Source organism: Danio rerio, chromosome 13, assembly GCF_052040795.2.
Source record: "Danio rerio strain M-AB ecotype USA chromosome 13, GRCz13ab, whole genome shotgun sequence".
Lineage (NCBI taxonomy): Eukaryota > Metazoa > Chordata > Actinopteri > Cypriniformes > Danionidae > Danio > Danio rerio.
This window is the reverse complement of record NC_141033.1, coordinates 25,070,562-25,092,772: the sequence shown is the minus strand read 5'-3', so window position 1 is coordinate 25,092,772 and position 22,211 is coordinate 25,070,562. Positions and strand designations below refer to the sequence as shown.

The 22,211-nt window shown below is 33.2% G+C and overlaps 2 protein-coding genes across 3 annotated transcripts in view; one reads left to right on the top strand and one right to left on the bottom strand.

Annotated features, from left to right (window-relative positions):
- The window catches only part of shld2 (shieldin complex subunit 2), a 15,877-nt gene extending 13,509 nt beyond the window's left edge, over window positions 1-2,368 (bottom strand). The window contains 1 exon segment of one of the 2 annotated variants that reach the window (NM_001145633.2): window positions 2,172-2,368. The gene's annotated coding sequence lies outside the window, so the exon portion shown is untranslated. 2 annotated transcript variants of the gene reach the window in all.
- Window positions 1,559-22,211, top strand: glud1a (glutamate dehydrogenase 1a). The gene is given in 13 exon segments (NM_212576.1): window positions 1,559-2,073; window positions 5,099-5,179; window positions 5,277-5,332; window positions 6,183-6,246; window positions 7,991-8,085; window positions 12,745-12,924; window positions 14,331-14,468; window positions 14,630-14,767; window positions 14,850-14,930; window positions 16,329-16,452; window positions 17,815-17,906; window positions 17,991-18,053; window positions 21,357-22,211. Coding segments are annotated over 13 exon segments (1,635 nt in total). The 5' UTR covers window positions 1,559-1,670; the 3' UTR covers window positions 21,477-22,211.

Sequence of the window (22,211 nt, the reverse complement as noted above, 5' to 3'; positions counted from 1 at the left end):
TGTTTTCTCACAGTGACAGCAGCATAGATCACAGCACATCATTTAAATGATCATATCGCATTTTAGAGTTATGATTACGACAAGCATTTAATATGTTTTTTTCTTTCATAGCGAACACAGTGTTGTGCATGAAAATAAATGTTTACTGTGTCAGTATAACAACCCTAGCCTATATTTAATGGAAATATAATGGTCTAATAATGTTGTCAATGATAGATGAGAAGCACATGTCTTAAGCATAATAAATCAACTTGAGAATTATGAATAGTTGTAATAGTTTTATTTCATAATTTTACTTTAAATTAACAAACAGTTCAAGTCCACCATAATGACTGCAAAATTTAGCATTTTAAGCAACAGTAGACCTACACATACTGTAGGCCTAATATTTTTGTTGTTTTACCATATGTTTGAGAATTACCAATAATAATAGGCTTATCATATTAACCTTTATTTTACATTTACAGAATCGTGAGAAAATCGTGATCTTGATTTTAAGCAAAGAAAATCGTGATTCACATTTTTGCCAGAATCGTGCAGCCCTAACACACACACACACACACACACACACACACACACACACACACACACACACACACACACACACACAAACACACACACACACACACACACACACACACACACACACACACACACACACACACACACACACACACACACACACACACACACACACACACACACAGTGAATGTGTGAGAGACTGTGTCTCAGTCTTTTCAACAGACAGTTTTATAACTTTCAGTGCACGTACACTCAAATTTGTGCCAAACTCCAGGAAAGATACATTTCAGGTGGGAAAGAAAATATCTCCCTGTGGTTTTCTAACTCCTAACCTACTCCTGACCAGGAGTACTACAATGTATCAGGCTTTGGCCAGTACCAAACTGCTTCTGTCTGCGTTTTATGAAAACATGTTGTTCATTAAAAACTGCCATCGCAATTTTATTTTCCGTTTCATTTGAATTTAGCTTAACTTGTACTAATAAAAATCACTAAATGTACTAAAAGATATGTATACATTTTTACATGTAATACATTTTTGGATCCCTCAAATCCCACAAAGATCCCACAAAGAAAAAAAAAAGAAAAAAAAACATTACAGCCTTTCTAATGGTTATGGGCATTATATTTGTTTGTATTGTATTGTTTTCATTAACTGTACTCTAACGGCCTTCTGGTGGCATTTTGAAACCAATCAATTCCATCAGAATATGTCCTAAAAAACACTTAAAAACCATTGTAATGGTTTACAAAGGAAATAACGTAACATTGGCATCTTCTGGCTTCTACGTTTTTTTATTATTAATTTTATTTTTCAGAAGGGATGGTCGAGATGGTCAGCCAATATAATAATCAAATACGTTTACATTTAATAATTTTTCTTTTTTCAAAGGCTACTTTAACAGTTCCTTAGAGAGGCAGTGTTTGCTGATGGGTTCTTGCTCTTTGAGCGCCTCCCAGCTTGAGGTGGAGACCCACGGCACGCCTGCCGTTTAAAACAACTCACAAACAGTTTTCAAGCCGACACTTTACTGAGTCAAGCAGAAAAAGGAGCCGTGGTGTCCGTTTATTCACCAGACATATTCACTTTCACTGTCATTTTTCCTTTTTAGAGACTGTAAATTTGTTTGTTTTTTAGTTCAGAACCATGTATAGGTATCTGGGAGAGCTCGTGACACGCGCAGCCGCCAACAGCGCACTGGCCTCGGTGTGCGTAGACTCCGCTCTGCCCGCTTCTGCGACTCTCTTGCGGGTACGCCGCTACAGCGAAGCGGTGGGAGAGAAGGACGATGACCCAAACTTCTTTAGGATGGTCGAGGGTTTCTTTGATCGCGGTGCGTCTATTGTGGAGGACAAACTTGTGCACGATTTGAAGACGAGAGAAACGCCCGAGCAGAAGAGGCACCGCGTCAGGGGGATCCTCAAGATCATCAAGCCCTGTAACCACGTCCTGTCCGTGTCCTTCCCCATCAAGAGAGACAACGGGGAATGGGAAATGATCGAGGGCTACAGAGCTCAGCACAGCCAGCACAGGACCCCGTGTAAAGGAGGCAAGTTTGTGTCTGTGCATTATTTACATCCGAGCTAATAGGAAGCAGTCGCGCTCTAGAGAAAAAAAACCCTGCAAGCTAAGACAAAGAGCACTTACCTTTCAAAGCGTCTTCTGAAGTTTTGCATTATGGTGTCATTGGTCTGTGTGTGTGTCGTATTTGCACACTTTTTTGCTTGTAATTTGACAGGGAGTGATAAATGATAGGCCTTGCGTGCCATGAACTTGGAAAAGATCCTGTGTGTTGCGCAGTAGCGACACCCCGCGACTGTTCGCTTACGAACGTTACTGAGTAAACTAGTATCCTCATGTTCAGTCTTCATATTATTCAAATCGTATGGGTGTTTCCCAGTACTGGGTTGCAGATGGAAGGGCATCCACTGTGTAAAACATATGCTGGATAAGATGGCGGTTCGTTCCTCTGTGGCGACCCATGATAAATAATGGAACTAAGCCGAAGGAAAATGAATGAATGAACATTATTAAAATCTTTGTGGAGTGATGCAAACATCTTCAGGCTTGTCTTTGGCTGGTGTTTATTAGTGGTCTAAAGAGGTCACTAGTTGGTTTGCAGATACTGTAATTATAAGCTTGACCAGATATGATCTAACCACAGATTTTAGATATTAAACCAGCTTACAATAATTTGACGCTAGCAAAAAGTCAGCTACATTGAAAACATATTTCCATCAATAAAATTTAGCCTTACGAGCAAAAAATATTTGTTTGCATGCAATAAAAATAAATATGTTTGTATTAAAAAATATATAAAATAATGTTTTGAAACCTTTTTTTCGATTAATTCTGAATTAGATTTAGATATTAGATTTTAAACAAATGGTTTCCATAAAATTGCATACACGTTTTGCAATTTGCTTCTTTTTTAGGTGGGAGAATGGGAAGGACAAAAGAAATTGTATTGCATCACTTTTTTTTTTTTTGTAAAGTATTACAGCAAGAATCCTGCCTCTCCTGTTGCTGCGTGTTTGTTTTATAGGGTGGTTCAGCTTTCCCCTCTTTAAACTTTTTTATCCCACATGATATAAATTTCTGTTATCTTTATAGATATATTTCAGTTCTTTCATAGAGATATTTTGGTACTTTCTGGGAGTTGTGAGCTTATTTGTTATCAGCAGTGGAATGTGTTTATGTAAGAGCAGTTTCTATCAGGCATGACCTATTCGGGAGTTGTTTGCAAGGGCTTTACATTTTGCTTCATCAGGACTGACTGTGCAGTGCTTTATTTATTAAGGAAGGGAGGTAAAAGCCCCATAGGAGAGTTCAGTCTCTCAGCAATTTCCTTGACTGGAGTCTCCGTAAGCATTTTCATACTATTTCCTCATTTTTGCAAAAAAAAAAAAAACAAACAGAGATATCATCAACCTTAAACTATAGCATGAACAAATAAGTGAACTTGCAACCCATTGACTTTAGCAAATGCTTTAAGTGGTCTAAATTTCACATAAACTATGCTGAACTGATCACAAAGTTAGTAAGAGATCTGATAATGTGCACTGATCACGTTTTGAATAGATTAGATTTCAGGGTGACATTGACTGAACTGATGTCGAGAATGTTTACACTGTGCAGATTAAAAATTAGCTTAGTGCCTTAGTGGTTTACCTTGTGCTCTTGCAACTCAGGATCATTATGTAAAAGCATGTGTTTTTGCAAATCTCTGATTGAAAAGCATTGTGATTTCGCCTTATACTTAAAAAAATAAAAGTGCATTATTGTTTTATTTGTATTATTATTTTAGATTTGCCATTGATAGATCTATGTTTTGAGTATACTGTTCATTCGTGTTTTATTTCATAAGCTACCGATAACATGTCTTGAAAAATTCTATTAGTAATAACATTATTTAGAGCATTTATTTATAGAAAATGACAGTAGGTCAGCATAAAATATTAATATTTTCAGACATAAAATTTTAATAAATCTTATAATCTTAAAATAAAATCTCATCTTATTTGATGTTTACCAACTGTAATTTTCTGCATATAAATTCTCTAAATATTTTTATTTATTTTAAAGACATATTAAGAATACAGAGCAAATTAACATTTTTGTACTGATTTTCCCCAGAGCGTCCCAGAGGTTATGTTGAGAGAATGGTTAACGTTTCACTTAGTAAACTTATTTCTGTCTGATTTATGTAAAATATAATCCACAGTCTATAGTTATTCCGATCAAATATGCCAGAGTATAAGATTCAGCAGACATTTATGTTATAATAGTTAAGAGGATGCAGACTTTGAACCCCGTCTATACAGTAATATACTGCAGACATGCTTGTTCCTTTATTCTCTCGGTTAGTTACCAATAAACTCGGAGGGAGACTATTTTTTGAATGTGCCTTAATACCTTTATTTAAGGTTACAGTAGTAGTGATTTGAAATGATTAACAACTTAATCACCCATTAAATCGATTAACTTTGCAGTGCTCTCCAAACAGTGCTTTTGAGGATGCTTGAAAACAGAGAGAGAGGTTTAGTTTGAGGCAGTCAGTTTGTGTACTTTAAACATACCCAGTTTGGGCCCTGCCTAGATTTTCTTCCCTCATAGTTTGGTGGAGAGAGTGAGTCATCATGTTTTTTGGTTTACTGCCTGTCCTGCCACACAGAATTTCCCCTCTCAAAACTGTAGGTCTATTTTTTCTGTGCTTGGTGTTTAAGTCATTTGAATTCTCCAGAACTCCTACTATAAAGATCACATTTCTCAGATCATTAATGTTGTTTTAACAGACCGTGGCAATCCCCAGCATTTCAGCGGGAAAATATTTAACCAATATTTTATTAACTTAATTATTGTTTTTGCCCCCAAGAGCTTTAACGTATTGAGATACTTGAAGCACTTAAGCAGTGTAGTTTTAATCCATAGAGTTTCTCGTCTTTGCATTATAAAATCTGTTAAAGAGGAGCTGTAGTGCATGTGATGAATTAAGATGCTTGTTTTAATGATCTGCCTAATCTATACATTCATTTGCCTATACAGTCTAAAGGGCACTGTTTCTGCTTTTCCAGGTATCCGTTACAGCACAGAGGTCTCAGTGGATGAGGTTAAAGCCCTCGCCTCACTAATGACCTACAAATGTGCAGTTGTAGGTGAGTTCTTTGCATAAATTTGTTTCTGTGTGCATTTATTTAGTTTTGGCTTCTGGTATGAACAAATAATCATTCAAATGAACTGTGCTTTCGACAGATGTGCCTTTTGGAGGAGCCAAAGCTGGTGTGAAAATTAATCCCAAGAATTACTCGGTAATTGTTTATGCTCTTCATATCTTATTTTTCCTCAAGCTCTTAGAATCAGAAAATATGCATTAGAGTCCCTTTAATGGTTTCGATGATTTGGCATGAAAGTGTAATTGTTTTAGAAAAGCAGGAAGTAAGATGTGGTTTTTTCACTAAACACAGATAAATCAATTAGTTGCTTTACTTAAAACTTGAGGAAACCCATTGCTTTTAAGGTGATTTGTTGCTTTACTTTAGAAAAGCGAGTAAACCTGTTGGCTTAAAATTAAGTAAATGAACTGCAAAATTGTAAATAATAAGTCAACTTAACTGTTGCAAGTTGCAATAGGTTTGCTCACTTTTTTAAGAAAAGTCAACTTGTCACTTTTAAGGTAATGACTTTATCTTGCTTTATAAAGTAAATTAACAACTAGCTTTTTACAGTATATAAAATCACTCATAGCAGAAATATAATTGACTCACAAAGTGATATCCTTAAAGCTTTAAGACCTGGGCTGTTATATTCCACAGAAAAATGAAGCTTTTCTGTTAGTAAAACATTATAAAGGATGTTTTTTTTAATTTACTTATTTTTTACTGCCAGAACCACGACCCCTTTGTGATTCATAACACTGCATTTAAAGAGTCAGAATTAATACCTGTAACTTCTGATTATACATTGAGGTCTTTGAAGCTACACAGTTCGACTCTGCAAGAAACAGAGCATTAAATAAACATAATTATCTTTAATCTACAGCCTCAGCTAACAGTTTTAATTTACATCAGTAAAACATGTACACTCAGGGATTGCTTTTAAAAATGTATACTTCCATATGATTAGTTACTAATGTCTCTCTATTTTTCTGACTTAATACAGGACACAGAATTGGAGAAGATCACAAGGAGGTTCACTATCGAGTTGGCTAAAAAAGGCTTCATTGGTGAGTTTTGAGCAGGCACACATCAAATCTAATGAAGCTTGTTTTCACCATAATAAGTACAAAATAATTTTCCCACACACTTACATTTTTTTCACAGTTCTTTCTCACAGTTCCCCGCTTCAGTTTTTTTTCTCCGAATTGTCACATGCAAACTTGGAATTCTTAAAAAAAATTTAAAAAGTCACAAGAACATCTTTGTATCCTGTGGTGGAAAAAAGCTTCCATGATAAATCTGCTTCTGAATTCTGCAAAAAGCTCTGTCGAATTTAAATGTCAGTCATGTGCTTGATTTTACACCTCCCTAATCTATGTGCATAATAATCTTTTGTTTAGTATTCTCATTTAATATTATTCTCAAGAATTTTCTCCAATATTTGTTTTTCAGCATTAGATATACGAGGCAGTACATGTTACAGAAAAAATAGTTTGTTGTCTTAGCAATAATGCATTAATACATAGTAGATTTATCTATAAACTTGATTGACATTTGTTAAGCGGATTTAGCTGTTCAAACTTAAATGTGACAGTCTCTATTGCAGATTAGCCCACAACACAATAACACAACACTTTCAGCAGCAACACTCTAGTAATGCTTAGCATTAGATGGCACAGATTACCAGTCAAGCTGCTATTGACACCACTTCTACCATACAATTACATTGACCCTGTTGCCTGAAAGCCTAAATAATCTGTATTCATATTACATGAGTTTTAAGAGCTTGTAATAGAGGCAGTTTTTCTAACGTAGTTGATGTTTTTGACACATTGTACTTTGAATATAAAATTTAGCTTTTGTGAGTCAAAATGTACAGTGCAAAAATGCTATAATGTCTTAAGAATGTGTTAGACACAGAAGTTTTTATTTTCACCAGAATCACCAGAACAGTGTTCTATATTTTGCTGAATTTGTACTTTGGCATTGTCCCAAATGTTTCGTAGAATGTTCAAATTTAGGGAAAAAAGCATGGATCCATAAGTGTGTGAAGTCGTTTGCATTTCAAGTTTGGTTTTATAGAAAAAAGGGAAAGACACCAAAGATGCTTTAATTTTTGGGGTGTTTTATTAGACTAACAGAACCTTAAAATTTTTTTTAGTATAATAAAACAGCACTACTTCTTCTTCATGTGATCATGACAAGATAAATCTGAGAAGATCAACTGTGGCATAATAAAATCTTTGCTGCTTTTGTGCCACATCATGCTCGTCTTTCATCAGAAATTGCTTCATTGGTCTCATTTTTCTTTTAGCCTTATTTTGCTTCATACTACATGATAATAAGTTTGAATACTTTATCTCATGCATGAACATGATTTTTGCATGATGAAGGTCATCAGACTTAATCTTTGTTTGTTGCTAATATTTGCCTTCTAGTGGCAAAAATTACAAACTGTCCTTTAAGTGAGCATTGATATTTTAGACAAATCAATCAAACAACCAATCAAAGTTTTGTTTTGTTTTGGAAACAAGCTTCAATACGGAATTTTCCAAAAAGCTTGGCAGAATTGAAATGTCACTCATGTTCTAGATTCTATGTATCCCTCAAATATCTCACTTAATATGATTATGGTGTTGTCAACAAAGTCTTGTGTTTAGCACATTTTAGCAATCATTGAGTGTAATTCTGCAGATTTTTGTGAGATATCATGATGACTGGCACATATGCATGGTCAGGGTTATACTGAGCTGCAGTATAAGCATGGGAAGGGAGGATAAGTAGTACACTGATTTGTGTTTCCTCTGTTAGGGCCTGGCATTGACGTTCCTGCCCCGGACATGAGCACAGGAGAGAGGGAAATGTCCTGGATTGCTGACACATATGCAAACACAATGGGCCATCATGTAAGTAAAGTATTATAAAGAAAAATAATTATTGGAGTGTTTTGCATACAGCATTATTATTACAGATAATTTTATTCATGAGTTCACTGTATGCACTTCTGGTGTCCTTCGATATGCTCAGTTTTTTTTACCAATCCAAAATAAACTCCTGCATGATACTTTAAACTGGCATTTGTCATGAAGTTTATTAGAATTTTTTATCATACTAATCACACATTTTTCACCCCAATTGTTCTGGTATTTTAATTCTAAAAGATAATTTAGCAAGATGTTTGTGCACAAACATTGAAGCAAATAAAGCTTCAAGTATTTAGAAAATCGCATAAACATTTTAGGCGACGAATATATAAAAAGTCCCTGCAAGCGGAGGAGGACGTTTATTTTTTGTATTTAATATGGCAGTTGAATTATGCCATTATCCCATTTCAGGATTGAAAATGTCGCTATAACTGCATTTACAACAGCAAAAGTATGTCCTAGATATAAACCACTTGAATGTAGTTACATTAAGGATTGACTAGACATTTCACTTTGAGTGTTGACATCTATTTATTATGAGAAACTGATGTTTACGTTAACTTATTTTGTTGTTGACATGTTTTATGCCATTGTTTTCTTTGTTTGCAGTGTAGCATAATGTTAATAGTGCTTAAGCATTCTGTTAAAGATTTTATTCACATCCTTAAGCTTATGCAATTAATTAAACCCAAACCAATTAATTGCTAATCCACTACAAGAATTTATGTAGCATTTGTAGTTATTAGAAATGTCAAAATGTATTTGAAAGGATGAATTTATTGTCATTGTAACATTTGCAGTTGTAGTGTGTTTGCATGGTCAATACTGTGATTGCACTTGTTTTCCATGGATATATATATATAAACATTACATAAAGTGTGATACATCTGTGCAGCTGACCGTAAACAACATGAGACTTTTTCACAATAGGTTGTTTTCTTTTAAAGAAAATACTAAAATATGCACTGAACCAAAACATTAGCACTATCTAGTCTAACATGTCATCTCGAAAGTATAATATAATTGACGATTCACTGTTGAATTGTTCAAAACATTTACGCACACCTGACCTGAGGTGGTGATGTTTTGTTGTGGGTGTTTTATTAAAATTATAGTAATAATTTATTAAAATTATTTTCTGGTAATTTTTAACCAGACAATTTTTCAGCTTATACTATGATTACCACATCTAAAGACACATTTCAAATTGTGCAGATTAGAACCAGTTGTCTGGTTTTTGTTGTCAAACAGCTTCTGTGTGTAATACTAGTTTCCAACACATCTTTTTCAAACCCCTTATGTTTTGTAGTTTTTTTGTTAGATTTTTGACTGTAGTAAAATACATCAAGAAATAACAAAAAATAAACAGGATTCAAACAGATTAAAAAAGTTTTTTATGGTGTAAAGGAAATGAAAAAGAAAAGGAAGAACAGAACAAATCGTCACCTTAGAATTATAAGGTTCTATCTGACATTTTTGTCAACATTTTGTTATTGACAGATTCTTATTAAATGACAACTTATTTACATTATGTGATGTTTTTTTACAAGTTGTTTACATTTTAAGACTTTTTATTTAAAAAACAAAACATTGTTTTTTAAATAAAACTTTGTAATTTTATCTACAAAGTCGAACTCTAGTTTGACTATAAGGTTCTTTCTGTGAGTCAATCAACATTTTTAATGCACGAACGAGGACGAAGCAGGATCAGCTTTCTTTGTCATTTCGCCAGACTGCTCCATTGACAGCGGGAAACACCAGAAAAACAAAAATCACACTAAATCAGAGTTGGCTAAGTAATGCCACACCACATAGAATTGAGATGTGTGTAAATGTGTTGGTTCAGAAGCATTTCTTGAATTGAGATTCATTTATTTATTCATTTGCTTTTCGGCTTAGTCCCTTTATTAATCTGGGATCACCACAGTGGAATGAACCGCCAACTTATCCAGCATATGTTTTACGCAGCGGATGACCTTCCAGCTGCAACCCATCTCTGGGATACACCTATACACACTCAATCCCACACATACACTATGGCCAATTTTAGCTTACCCAATTCACCTGTACCACACTTATTTGGACTTATATTTGGATCGAACACGAGGAGAAAATGCAATCTCCACACAGAAATGCCAACTGACCCAGCTCAAGAGAGGCTCGAACCAGCAACCTTCTTATTGTGAGGCGATCGTATACGTCACTGACATTGAGATGAAAAGTTCAATTTTACATTGTTGAAAAAGAAATTAATAATAAAAAATGTATATATTAAATGTGAAATATATTTATTTGTTTACATTTAGTCAGTGAAACACTTTTCAGGGTTTATTAAACTTATTTGCTCGTTTAATGTTTAACTAACGATCGTCAGTTTTTTTTAAAGTCTTTAAATTTAATATTAAGCCTTAAAGAGCAAATACTTAATTTATTCATGGGGCAAATAATTCAATAAATATAATTCAGTAATTCATATAAAGCATAAAATTATATAAATATTAACCTATTAATTAGATAAAATTAACAGCTGTACTGGAAAAAAGTATTAAGCTCAGCCTTGCATGCTTCATTTGAACAAGAAAAAATATTCATCCTAAAACATGAAATAAATGTTATAGAAAGCAAAAAAATTATTTTCTCAAGCATCAACATATTGTTACAAAACCAATTTATATATATTTTTTATAGTATTTGTGGAAAAGTAATGCTTAAATGAATGATCTGCCAGATAGAACCTTATAATTCCAAGCGAGAAATGACTTTTCAGCATTAAAAGGTTCTATTACCGTGTTTTATTTATTTTTTAATTTTTTGATAATTTACATTTAGAGAACCCTTAGAGTCTCTGTCATGTTAATGTAGGAAAGAGAACTGTTACACACATACTGTTTGCTATATGGATTGCAAAAACTTTAAAGCTCAATATCTCAAAATCATTCAGAATGCAGATATAACCTTATAATTCTAAGGTGACGAAATAGTGCGGTCAGTCACATGTAACAAAGTGCTCATTCAGTAAAGGCACAGCTTATATAGAAGTACTTTACCCATGCGATTCCCTGCAAATAATTGAAAAAAAAAGAGAAAAAAAATACTGTGTGTGTGTGTGTGTGTACGTGTTTTTGTGACATATCAGGACACAAATCTGTATAATGACATGGGTATGACACAGGTATTACAAAAAGGAGGTGAAATATGAGGACATTGGTGACGTCCTCATTTCTCAAAATGCTTATAAATCACACTGAATGAGTTTAATCAGAGAGTAAAGCTGCACACAGTCTCCTGTGATGGTTGGGTTTAGGGGTGGGGTGGGGTGAGGGCAATACAATATACAGTTTGGACAGTATAAAATGAATGGAAACCTATGTAATGTCCCCACTTTTCACAAAAACAAACATGCATGTGTGTGTGTGTGTGTGTGTGTGTGTGTGTGTGTGTGTGTGTGTGTGTGTGTGTGTGTGTGTGTGTGTGTGTGTGTGTGTGTGTGTGTGTGTGTGTGTGTATATATATATATATATATATATATATATATATATATATATATATATATTTTTTTTTTTTTTTTTTTTTTTTTTTTTTTTTTTTTTTTTAATCACACAGAATATCTTTCAGATTATTTTGTTGGTGACTCGGTGCCCAGAGCCTTTACTGTCACTGACAAAGAGTGTGGTGTTTATGAGAGCAGGAAAACAAAGTGGCTCTGTTTTCCCACCCTCTACTGACAGACTCTTTCAACACGGTCTGTCCTCCCATGGCAGTCATTTGCTTTGTCTAGGTAGCCGTGACATTCGGTATTATTTGTGTGCTGCCCTCTAGCTAGACAAATGAAAAGACTTAAGAGAAACTGTAACATCAACAGGACTTTTTTTTTACAGCAACTATGACTCTTAATAAAATTGTATAAAATACAGTTTTAAAAGCTTTAGCGGCTGTGAAATATCAACCTAGAGATCATATGGATGAAATTAAATCTGTTGTTTCATATTGTTCTCTTTTTTTAATTGCTGTTGTGATCAAATGCTCGCTTTTGGTAATACTTTTCATTATTTGGATGGCTGTAATCGGCCACCATGGGGATGTAGGCAGAAAATAGAATTACCGCATGACAAAGTTGCAAGCTTAGAAGTTCAATGAACTTATAAACTTATGAACTTATGAACTTCAATGAACAATTAAAACATAATACTCATGAAATGCCAATTCACACATATATTTCAATGTTCTTGTTGCTGTAAACACTTTAATTAAACAGGATTATGTTTGTATTTAAAATAAAACAGAAATTTCATTAGGACCTTGTTGATATCCACAGTTTTTGGCTGATAAAACCTATTTATCATTGTTGATTTGTGTGTTGTGTATTGTCATACTATTGGTCTGGTTGTTCTTGTTTATTTTACTTTGATTTAAGTCTACTTTTGACATTTGAGACTTGTGTCTGCCTAATGATTAAGTGTAATGTAAATGTAACACTCAATGTCTTTCTTTAGCATTTCTAATACATTTGCTTGTTCATATTTGACATTTTTAGATGATCTAGAGGATTTTTTAACGGAGATTAAGATGTCATAATTTAAATAGTTTGTTTCAAGGCATGTTTTGTAATTATGATTCTTAAATATGGTTCCTCTATATCAGGATATCAACGCTCATGCCTGTGTGACCGGTAAGCCCATCAGCCAGGGTGGCATTCACGGCCGCATATCTGCCACAGGTCGAGGTGTCTTCCATGGCATTGAAAACTTTGTGAATGAGGCTGCTTACATGAGCCAGCTGGGTCTGACCCCTGGGTTTGGAGACAAGACGTTTGTCATTCAGGTTTGTGCATGTCATGCATAAACACCAGATTCCACCTTCTTATTTTTAGATTTAAAGGGGATCTATTATGCAAAAAAACATTTTCATAAGGCGTTTAAACAAAATTGTGTGTCAGCAGTGTGTGAATATAGCTATCCTCTAATGGTAAAAAATAGTTAATTCTATTTTTTAAAATCACACTTCATAAAAACAGACTGCAGAAACACTGTGAGCAGTTGTCTGCATTTACACTTTTGAATCTGCTGCTCTGCTGATGCACAGGATTTTATAGCTCCACCCTCTTTTAAAAAGAGGGCTGGGAGCACAATCCTGTTTAAATTTAAAGCGACAGTCACCAAAACGGCACACTTTTGATCAAAGCCTAAAAGGGGTAGTTTCAAAGAGTTATAAAAATAAAGTGTGTGGTTTTTTAGCTTAAACTTCATATACTGTACACACTCTGTGGACATCAGAATCTTATTTTACATCTTTTTAGGGGGGCATAATAGGTCCCCTTTAAATGTATAGCTTATGTAGCCAGCTAATGAATTGTTCTTTTGGAAACACAAAGCTGTTTTTTTTACATATGATTTAGCATGCTTATGTAAAATACATCCAGCTTTTTTCATTATCTCAGGACTCTGTGCCAGCAGTGTTCACTAACATAGGTCATTCTGACTTTGCTTGTCTAAGGGCTTGAAATATTCAGTGTGTGCTTTTAGATGCCCAATCAATATTCATAAAGAACATTTTAAAGGATGCAGGGCATACGAATGCTACACTGGATAAAAACTGATTGATAGAACATTTTGTGACACTGTTAAACTATCAGAGAAACAAAAACAGATTGCAAATATAAATATAATTTTAAAGTAATATTAAGGGGAATGTGTAGGGTTTTTTTCATTGAGTAACAACCATGGAAAATCTTGCATTAAGTTTAACAATCCTAATGTTTTGCACCTATAACTATAAAGAAAATCATTAAACTATTTGTCAGTAGTGTAAGAATGTGTAATATAAATATAGAGAGACTGATCAAACTACTTGTCAACATTGCACTAATGTAATTGAAACTAACTTTTCATATTTTTAAATTCTAAAGTGAATGTTTCATGTTTTAATGAGGTTTAGATATTTTCAGTCACACACAAGATAGCAATATATGAGTGATATAAAATTTTAAATGTTTACAAGAAACTTACAAGAAAGCTTGAATAAATTGAAAATAAATATTTTTGGCAGGCGTTTTTATCTTTAAAGTTTATGCATGATGGTTTAAGAATGTTTTGATATTTTCACTGTAACACACAAGATGTAATAATAATAATAATAATAATACATCATATTTAAGTTACAAAATATGTTAAAATAGCAGGTTAAAATACTGTAATATTTATTTAATCCCGTCTTAATTTGTGTGGTAGGGCTTTGGTAATGTGGGTCTGCACTCCATGCGTTACCTACACCGCTACGGAGCGAAGTGTGTGGGTATTGGAGAACTAGATGGAAGCATCTGGAATCCCAATGGCATCGATCCAAAAGAGCTGGAAGACTATAAGCTGGTGAGTCAGACACTGAACTTTTCTTTTTTTTTTTTCCTTCACTAAACCTTCAGTGCGGGGTAAGAGAGCCACCTTGGGGCCACTTAGTTGCAATACATGCAATAACTCCAACCATAAAATGTGAATATATTCATTAAATATCACATATTCTTGTTTACCAGGCAAATGGCACTATTGTTGGCTACCCAGGGGCCACCGCGTATGAAGGCAACATTTTGGAAGCTGAGTGTGATATCCTGATCCCTGCTGCAAGTGAAAAACAGCTCACAAAGAAAAACGCCAACAATATCAAGGCCAAGGTCAGACATCAAAAGATCCAGACCAAAGTGCTTTTTAACAAATGTTAAAGAGAATATGAAAATAAAAAACTTGTTTTCATAGATCATCGCTGAAGGAGCAAACGGCCCAACTACTCCTGAAGCAGACAAGATATTCCTAGAGAGGAATATCATGGTGATCCCGGTACGGCTTCCTGTCACAAAAGTTCTTTTATGTTTAAATCTGAATTAACTTCTATCTATGAGAATACACACTACCTGACAAAAGTATCTTCGCCCATCCAAGTTTTAGAAACAACAGATAATAACTTCTAGTTGATCATTTGGTATCAGAAGTGGCTTATATGAAAGACAAAGGCCTCTAGATTACGCTCATTTTACCAAAATAAAATATGATCATGCCTTGATTTTTAATTATTTAATTAGGATAGTAAAGTCTGACTTTGCTTAGAGAAAAGTCTAACTATGTACAGTCAATATAAAGTCATGGTGCAGTGGAAAAGAATGAATATTGTGTATGACTCTTATGAGCTTGGATGACTGCATCCATACATCTCTGCCATGACTCAAATAACTTATTAATAAAGTCAACTAGAATGGCAAAGAAAGTGTTCCTGCAGGACTCCCAGAGCTCATCAAGATTCTTTGGATTCTTCTTCAATGCCTTCATCTTAACCCAAACATGCTCAATGTTCATGTCTGGTGATTAGGCTGGCCAACCCTGGAGCACCTTTTTTCAAGAACTTGGATGTGGAGGCTGAAGTACAAGAAGGAGCACTATTCTGCTGAAGAATTTGCTGTCTCCTGTGGTTTGTAATGTAATAGGCTGAACAAATGTCTTGATACCCCAGGCTGTTGATGTTGCCGTCTACTATGGAGATCTCTCGCACACCCCCATACTGAATGTAACCCTAATTCCTTCACAAATCTTGACTGTCATTTCTGTAAGAATCATGGGTCCTTGCTGGTTCCAATGGGTCTTCTTACAGTATTTGTGATGATTGGAATGCAGTTCAACAGATGATTCGTTTGAAAAATGTACCTTCTGCCACTTTTTCAAACGATCAACTAGAAGTCAAGTCATTATTTGTTGCTCTTACAACTGGGATTGATGACGAGAGTTTTGGACTTGTATGCATGGTAGATATCAAAATTAGAGAACAACTTAACGTTTTCTAAAAGTTAAGATCTATTAAATAGCCAATATTAAAAGCTTTATGGCACATTTGGTAGAGTCTAAAGACTTGTAAATTTTTATGGTCACACATGTGCTGGAGTCATTCAAAGCAAGGGCCTCCACAATTTTTACCTTTTTAGCTGCTGTAACCTTCAGAAATGTAAAATTGTAAACTTCTACAATCATTGCTGTTCCCTCATTTTAATCACTGTGTTTTAAACTTTTAATGTTTGTTATTTGGCAAAACACACACAAAAAAAAAATCAAGTGTTTATAAATTGTTCTCTTATTTTGATCTCCATTGTATAGGTGACTTTTAATGCCGTAATATTAAAAGAATAAGTGTTTGATGCTAATACAGCTCTTAGGCTTTTAGCTCATTCTAATTCATATGGACATAAACAGGACATGTACCTGAACGCTGGGGGTGTGACAGTCTCCTACTTCGAGTGGCTGAAGAATCTTAATCATGTCAGTTATGGCAGACTGACCTTCAAATATGAACGGGATTCAAACTACCATCTGCTAAGTAAGTGAAAAATATGCTTCTCAGAAATGTAATATATAGTAAACCGCAATGCTGTTTTGTGTAAGTGCTAACTGATAGAAATCTCCCTTACTTGAATATCATAAGGGCTTGTAAGGCTTGCTGATGCATGTTGATTACTTCTCTGAAATCGGCTTGTTTTGCGGGTCCTAATTATTCTAGATTGCGTTTAAATTCATGTGGTACTTTTGCTCACTTATTTAAGTGAGTTGAGTGATGTTGGTGGGCCCTTGAGAGAGGGTCTGACCACACTTAAACGCAAACACAAACAAATGCTCTCGAATTTCATCTCACTGGCCTAAAATAACCTCACTCCATGGCTAGTCACATAAACAGAACATGTAAACAAGACAGACACAGAAGGGTACACACAAATCCTGTCACAAACTCTACTTTTAACTTCTGTCCCAAGTTCTGACATGTTAGCAGGTATCTGCAGGGTCTTAAAAAGTCTTAATGTCTTAAATATCATAAGCTAAATTTAAGATTTAAAAGTCTTAAATCTACTGAAATAATGTGTTGTAGGTCTTGCATCTTTCTTTAACACGTCTTAATTTTCTGTTCTTCATGTATAGCTACCCAATCTGACCATTAACACTCAACCAACAATACCAATGTCAATAAAGCTTTTTTATTTAATTATAGCATTTTTACCAAAATGTTTTAATAATAATAATAATAATAATTCCTTACATTTATATAGCGCTTTTTCTGCGCTTTTAATTACTTTCCTTACAGTAATATATGTTTTAAAGTTCTCTATTTATTTACTGCTGAGGATACTGACCTGACACACATTTTTTACAAATAAAATATTATTATTGTATTATTAAATGTATTAAATTAATATAATTTTTATAATTTTATAATTCATAATGGTCTTAAAAAGGTTCTATAGAATCTTAAATTGAACTTGTTGAGACCTTCAGAAACCATGTGTTAGTTAACTTATTTACTAACATGAACAATAGATTTATTACAGTATTTATTCATCTTTTTCAAACTTTAGTTAATGAAATTACATTTGTTCATGTTAACTTACAAGCTAGATTTGGGATTTGAATGATGTATTAGTACATGTTAAATTATGATTAATAAATGCTGCACAAAGAATACGAGTTCATGTTAGTAAATGCATTAACCAATGAATCCTTATTGTAAAATGTGAGCAAAAGGTTGACATAAATAATTTAAATTTGTTTTAGTATATTCATATACTTGTTCTGCTGCACTTTAAAAAATATTGCATACTTGGGACTCAATGAGGGTTTTCTTTCAGTAGAAATAAACAATGTTTTAAATTCACTGTCAGTTTTAAATGGGAATCATGTATGTTTTTGGCAGTGTCTGTCCAGGAGAGTCTGGAGAGGAAATTTGGGAAACATGGTGGAGCCATACCCATTGTTCCCACTTCTGATTTTCAAGAAAGGATTTCTGTGAGTGTCAACACAATATTGTTGTATTTATTTCATTTGGAATAAGTGTGCTGGACATAAAAACTTGATTGGCTTGTCTCATAGGGGGCTTCTGAAAAGGATATTGTGCATTCGGGATTGGCTTACACTATGGAACGATCGGCCAGAGTAAGTACATGTATAATAATAAGCAGTTTCATTAGGCTATATAAAATAGACGTTTTGACTTATTTATATGGGTCTAAGATATATTTAGGATTTGTTTATGCAAAGTGTCTGTGTAAAGGTTTCATATAACTTTTTAATCTAGCTTAATCTTCGTTTAAAGTAGCTGATATATTAATGCTTAGGTGAAACGTATGCTTGTTCTGACCTGCCCTTTTTACAATAAATTATATGAAAGAGTGAACATACTAAATGTTTCTATATTTTAAATGATTAACAAATTTATTGCTGACAAATGGGCTAAACCTAGTTTCAAGGGCAGTGGCAAAATAAAAAAAAAAAAGTAAAATTACATTTAATGAACGTTAAATGCCTCAGCAGATCCTATCGAGTATCTTATTAAGTCAACAAATGATTCTTTTTGGTTGTTCCACTGAATGACATTTCAGTGGGTGTCTTATGTAAATCGTATAGTTACAGGTTTTGTGCTTTACTTGTTTTCATACAGTACTTTTCCATAACTGCCATAGGACTGATAATGATAACAGCATTCTCAGTGATATTATTTAATTTTATGATAAAATAATAATAATAATAATAATAATAATAATATCAATAATTATTATTATTATTATTATTATTGATGTTGTTAATATTATTTATATTTGTTTTTGTGCTGTTCTTTTCCATAACAGCCATAGAACTAATACTGATAATATTCTTAATAATATTATTTAATTATATAATAATAATAATAATAATAATAATTATTATTATTATTATTATTATAAGAATGATGATTATACATTAGTATTTTTATTATTATGAATGTTGTTATTATTTATAAATAAAATGATCAGATTTTCAAAAGTTAATTCAGTATAATCGTGTTATAGTAGGCCACTCAGTCACAGTGACATTTTAATTCTTTTGCTTTGTAGCAGACCCTCTCATGTTGACATGCAGACACTATGAAACATCCAAATGATTAATGACCATATATCAATAGTTAATTAATCATTACATCCTTGCTAATGATTTTAGCTAGCATTTCACTCCTCTCTATAAATGGTTAATGCCAAACTGTGTTAGTTTCCCTCCAGCACAATCCTTTCTGTATTTGGATCATGGAAATAAACAGATAGTCTGACTTTACTTCACACACCCAGCAACCGCTTTTGTGTATGACAGAGATATGGTAACCAGAGAAGAGAATGTGTGTGTTCATGAGCTATTTATGAGGTATTGTTACTTTCAGTCGTTTGTTTCGGAATTAAAAAATGAGATCCAACCCATTTAATGGATCCTCAATCATCCACCACACCCAATGTTTGTGGTTCATCAAAGTCATTTCCTGGAGGATTTGCTCAGTTCAAACATTAGCATGAAGCTATTTTATAGTTACTTTCCCATGTAAAATTATTAGTCCAATTAGTCTAATCTTTTCAAAATTTTTCCCAAGTGGTGGAGCATGGACATTTTTCACAATATTTCCTATCTTGCTAAAGTTTCATATATATATATATATATATATATATATATATATATATATATATATATATATATATATATATATATATATATATATATATATATATATATATATATATATATTATTATTATTTTTTTTTTTTATAAATTATTTTCAATTGGCTACATAACAAAACACTGTTGTCCAGTGACTTGTCTAATTAAACCAACTTGCTTAGTTAACCTAATTAGCTTATTTAAGCTGTTAAATTGCACCTTAGGCTTGTAAAATAATTAGAAAAATATTTCGTACTGTCATCATGGTGAAGACAAAAGAAAGTAGTTATTAATAATGAGTTATTAAAACTATTATGTATAAAAATTTGTCATGGGAAAATTTGAAAAAGAATAAATGGTCACTTTTACGGTAGTGCTAATAATTTTGCCTTCAACTCTGGTAACTTTGTTAACATTGACTGCAAAATTTAAAAGTATTCTAATTACCCACAGCAACACTATGGGTGCCCTATTTCAATGGTATTTCAATGGGTGCCCTGTAAAAGGTCAACATCTGGATGTTAAATTTGAATATTTTTTCTCTGACCTCATGACAGGGTATTGGTATATTGCAGTACTGCCCGGAAATATGACCAAAATCAGCTATTTTTGAAGGCAGCCTAATTAGGATGACTTTTACAGTAGTATAACTTAATTATTTTATGTTCAATCCACTTAAATTTGTAAATCATAATAAGTTAACTTAATTCTTTCATGTTGTTCCAACACAAATCAATTGTGTGGAACCCAGCATTTTTTACTGGGTGTATCATTAATAAAATGACAATGTTTGTCTCTTAGAAATGCACACTTGGCAGTAGTAGTACGAGTTGTGAAGAGCAGAAGCTTTAGATACTCAATCCAGATGAACAATTTTTAATAAAACCGGACCATCATAAAAATGATAGACCTAACAGCTTCATCTTTTAAACTTTTGTATCGTTATCTACCAGTAGAACAACCTCACTGCCATAATAAAAAAAACTTCCATTATGGTTTCTGATATATTAATAAAAATAACACTTTAGTGTAACAATTCACACTATTTACTACTGGATAATTACCTGCCTGCATAATAACAATTATTAGCACCTATAATATGATCTTTTTAAAATTTCTAATCTTACCCAATACTTAAACCCAACCTTTCCAACTATTAATAAGCAGCTAATTTGAAGTTAATTGAGTTTAAAATATTAGTTAGTGGTCTGTTAATAGTGTGAATTAATGAATACATTAAAATAAAATATGACCTATAAAATAATAATTAAAACATATTACGCAAATGAAATAAAAAACAAGATCTTATTATTACACTGAATTACATTAATTGGTTGTGTTTGTTACTATAATTTCTAAAAGCCCTCCTAGGGACAGATGTTGCCAATTAACTTTAGCTAGATGCATTAAGGTATATGCATGGGATGTTTGTGATTTTAGTAATTTTTAGTAATTTAGTAGTTTGTATTTTTAGTAATTTATATTTATTTTATCAGTCCCTAACATAAAAAACATTAAATGAATAAAAAACAAAACAACTAAAACCTAAAGACATTTAATACAAATAAAATGCACAACTAATAAGAACGTCCCACATTTCTGCCAGTGTTTTCCGATAGTGTTCCTACAGTAAAATCATGGTAAAAGTGACTTGTGGATCACAAAAAGTAATATTTGCCTGTGGTGTGTGTAGGCCAGTCTGAAATGTATAAAATCATTATGTATAACGTTCCTTCAGATTGTTCACGTAATTCATCTTTCTGTTTTCTTTTTTTTAAGCAAATCATGCGCACAGCCAACCGGTATAACCTTGGGCTGGATCTGAGGACAGCAGCTTATGTCAACGCCATTGAGAAAGTCTTCAAAGTGTACCATGAGGCCGGCCTTACCTTCACATAGACCGTTGTATTATTCACTCGACACGGTATATCAGTGTCTGCCTCATCCACGCAGACCCGAGGTATATCACTTAAGCCCTCAGCTCCTCACGTTTACATTTTATACATCCAAATATAAATGTCATAACATTTATGCATGTAGTTACATGTAATCATTTCTAGTTCATCCTTTCAAATACACAAGGCTTTTAGAAAAGAGTTAGTAAAAGCCAAGTCCACACTCTTTGAACAAAGCAGAAAAAATCTATGATGTTGTGCTTTATCTTAATGCTGCTTTGTAATGTTTTCTTTAATGTTTCATGTGTTTCTGAAGCTGTTACTGTGTATAAAACACACTAAAGCCTTATAGCCTTATACTTGCACACTGTTGTTTGAAGATATTCTAGTTGGTTTCTTTCTTCCTCGCTCTTTTTGCCACAGATGTGGTCAATTGGGAAAGGGCTGCAGGATGAATCTCAGGCGTTTTATATCTGTTACCAAAAAATATAGCACACGCATTTCGAGTTTTGCTGCTTCTTGGGACAGATTTCAGTGATAACCAAAAGTAATTTTTTTTTAATTGTGGCCTTGACCTTATTGGTTATTTTTTTAATTTCACAATAATATGCAATAAGGAATGTGTTTGGAAAAAAATGTTTATTTTTTACTTCATATTAGGATTTAATATGAAGCGTTAAAAAAAATCTTTGTACGGCCTTTTAAATTTTGTTTAAAATAAATAAATAGTCAATGAAAA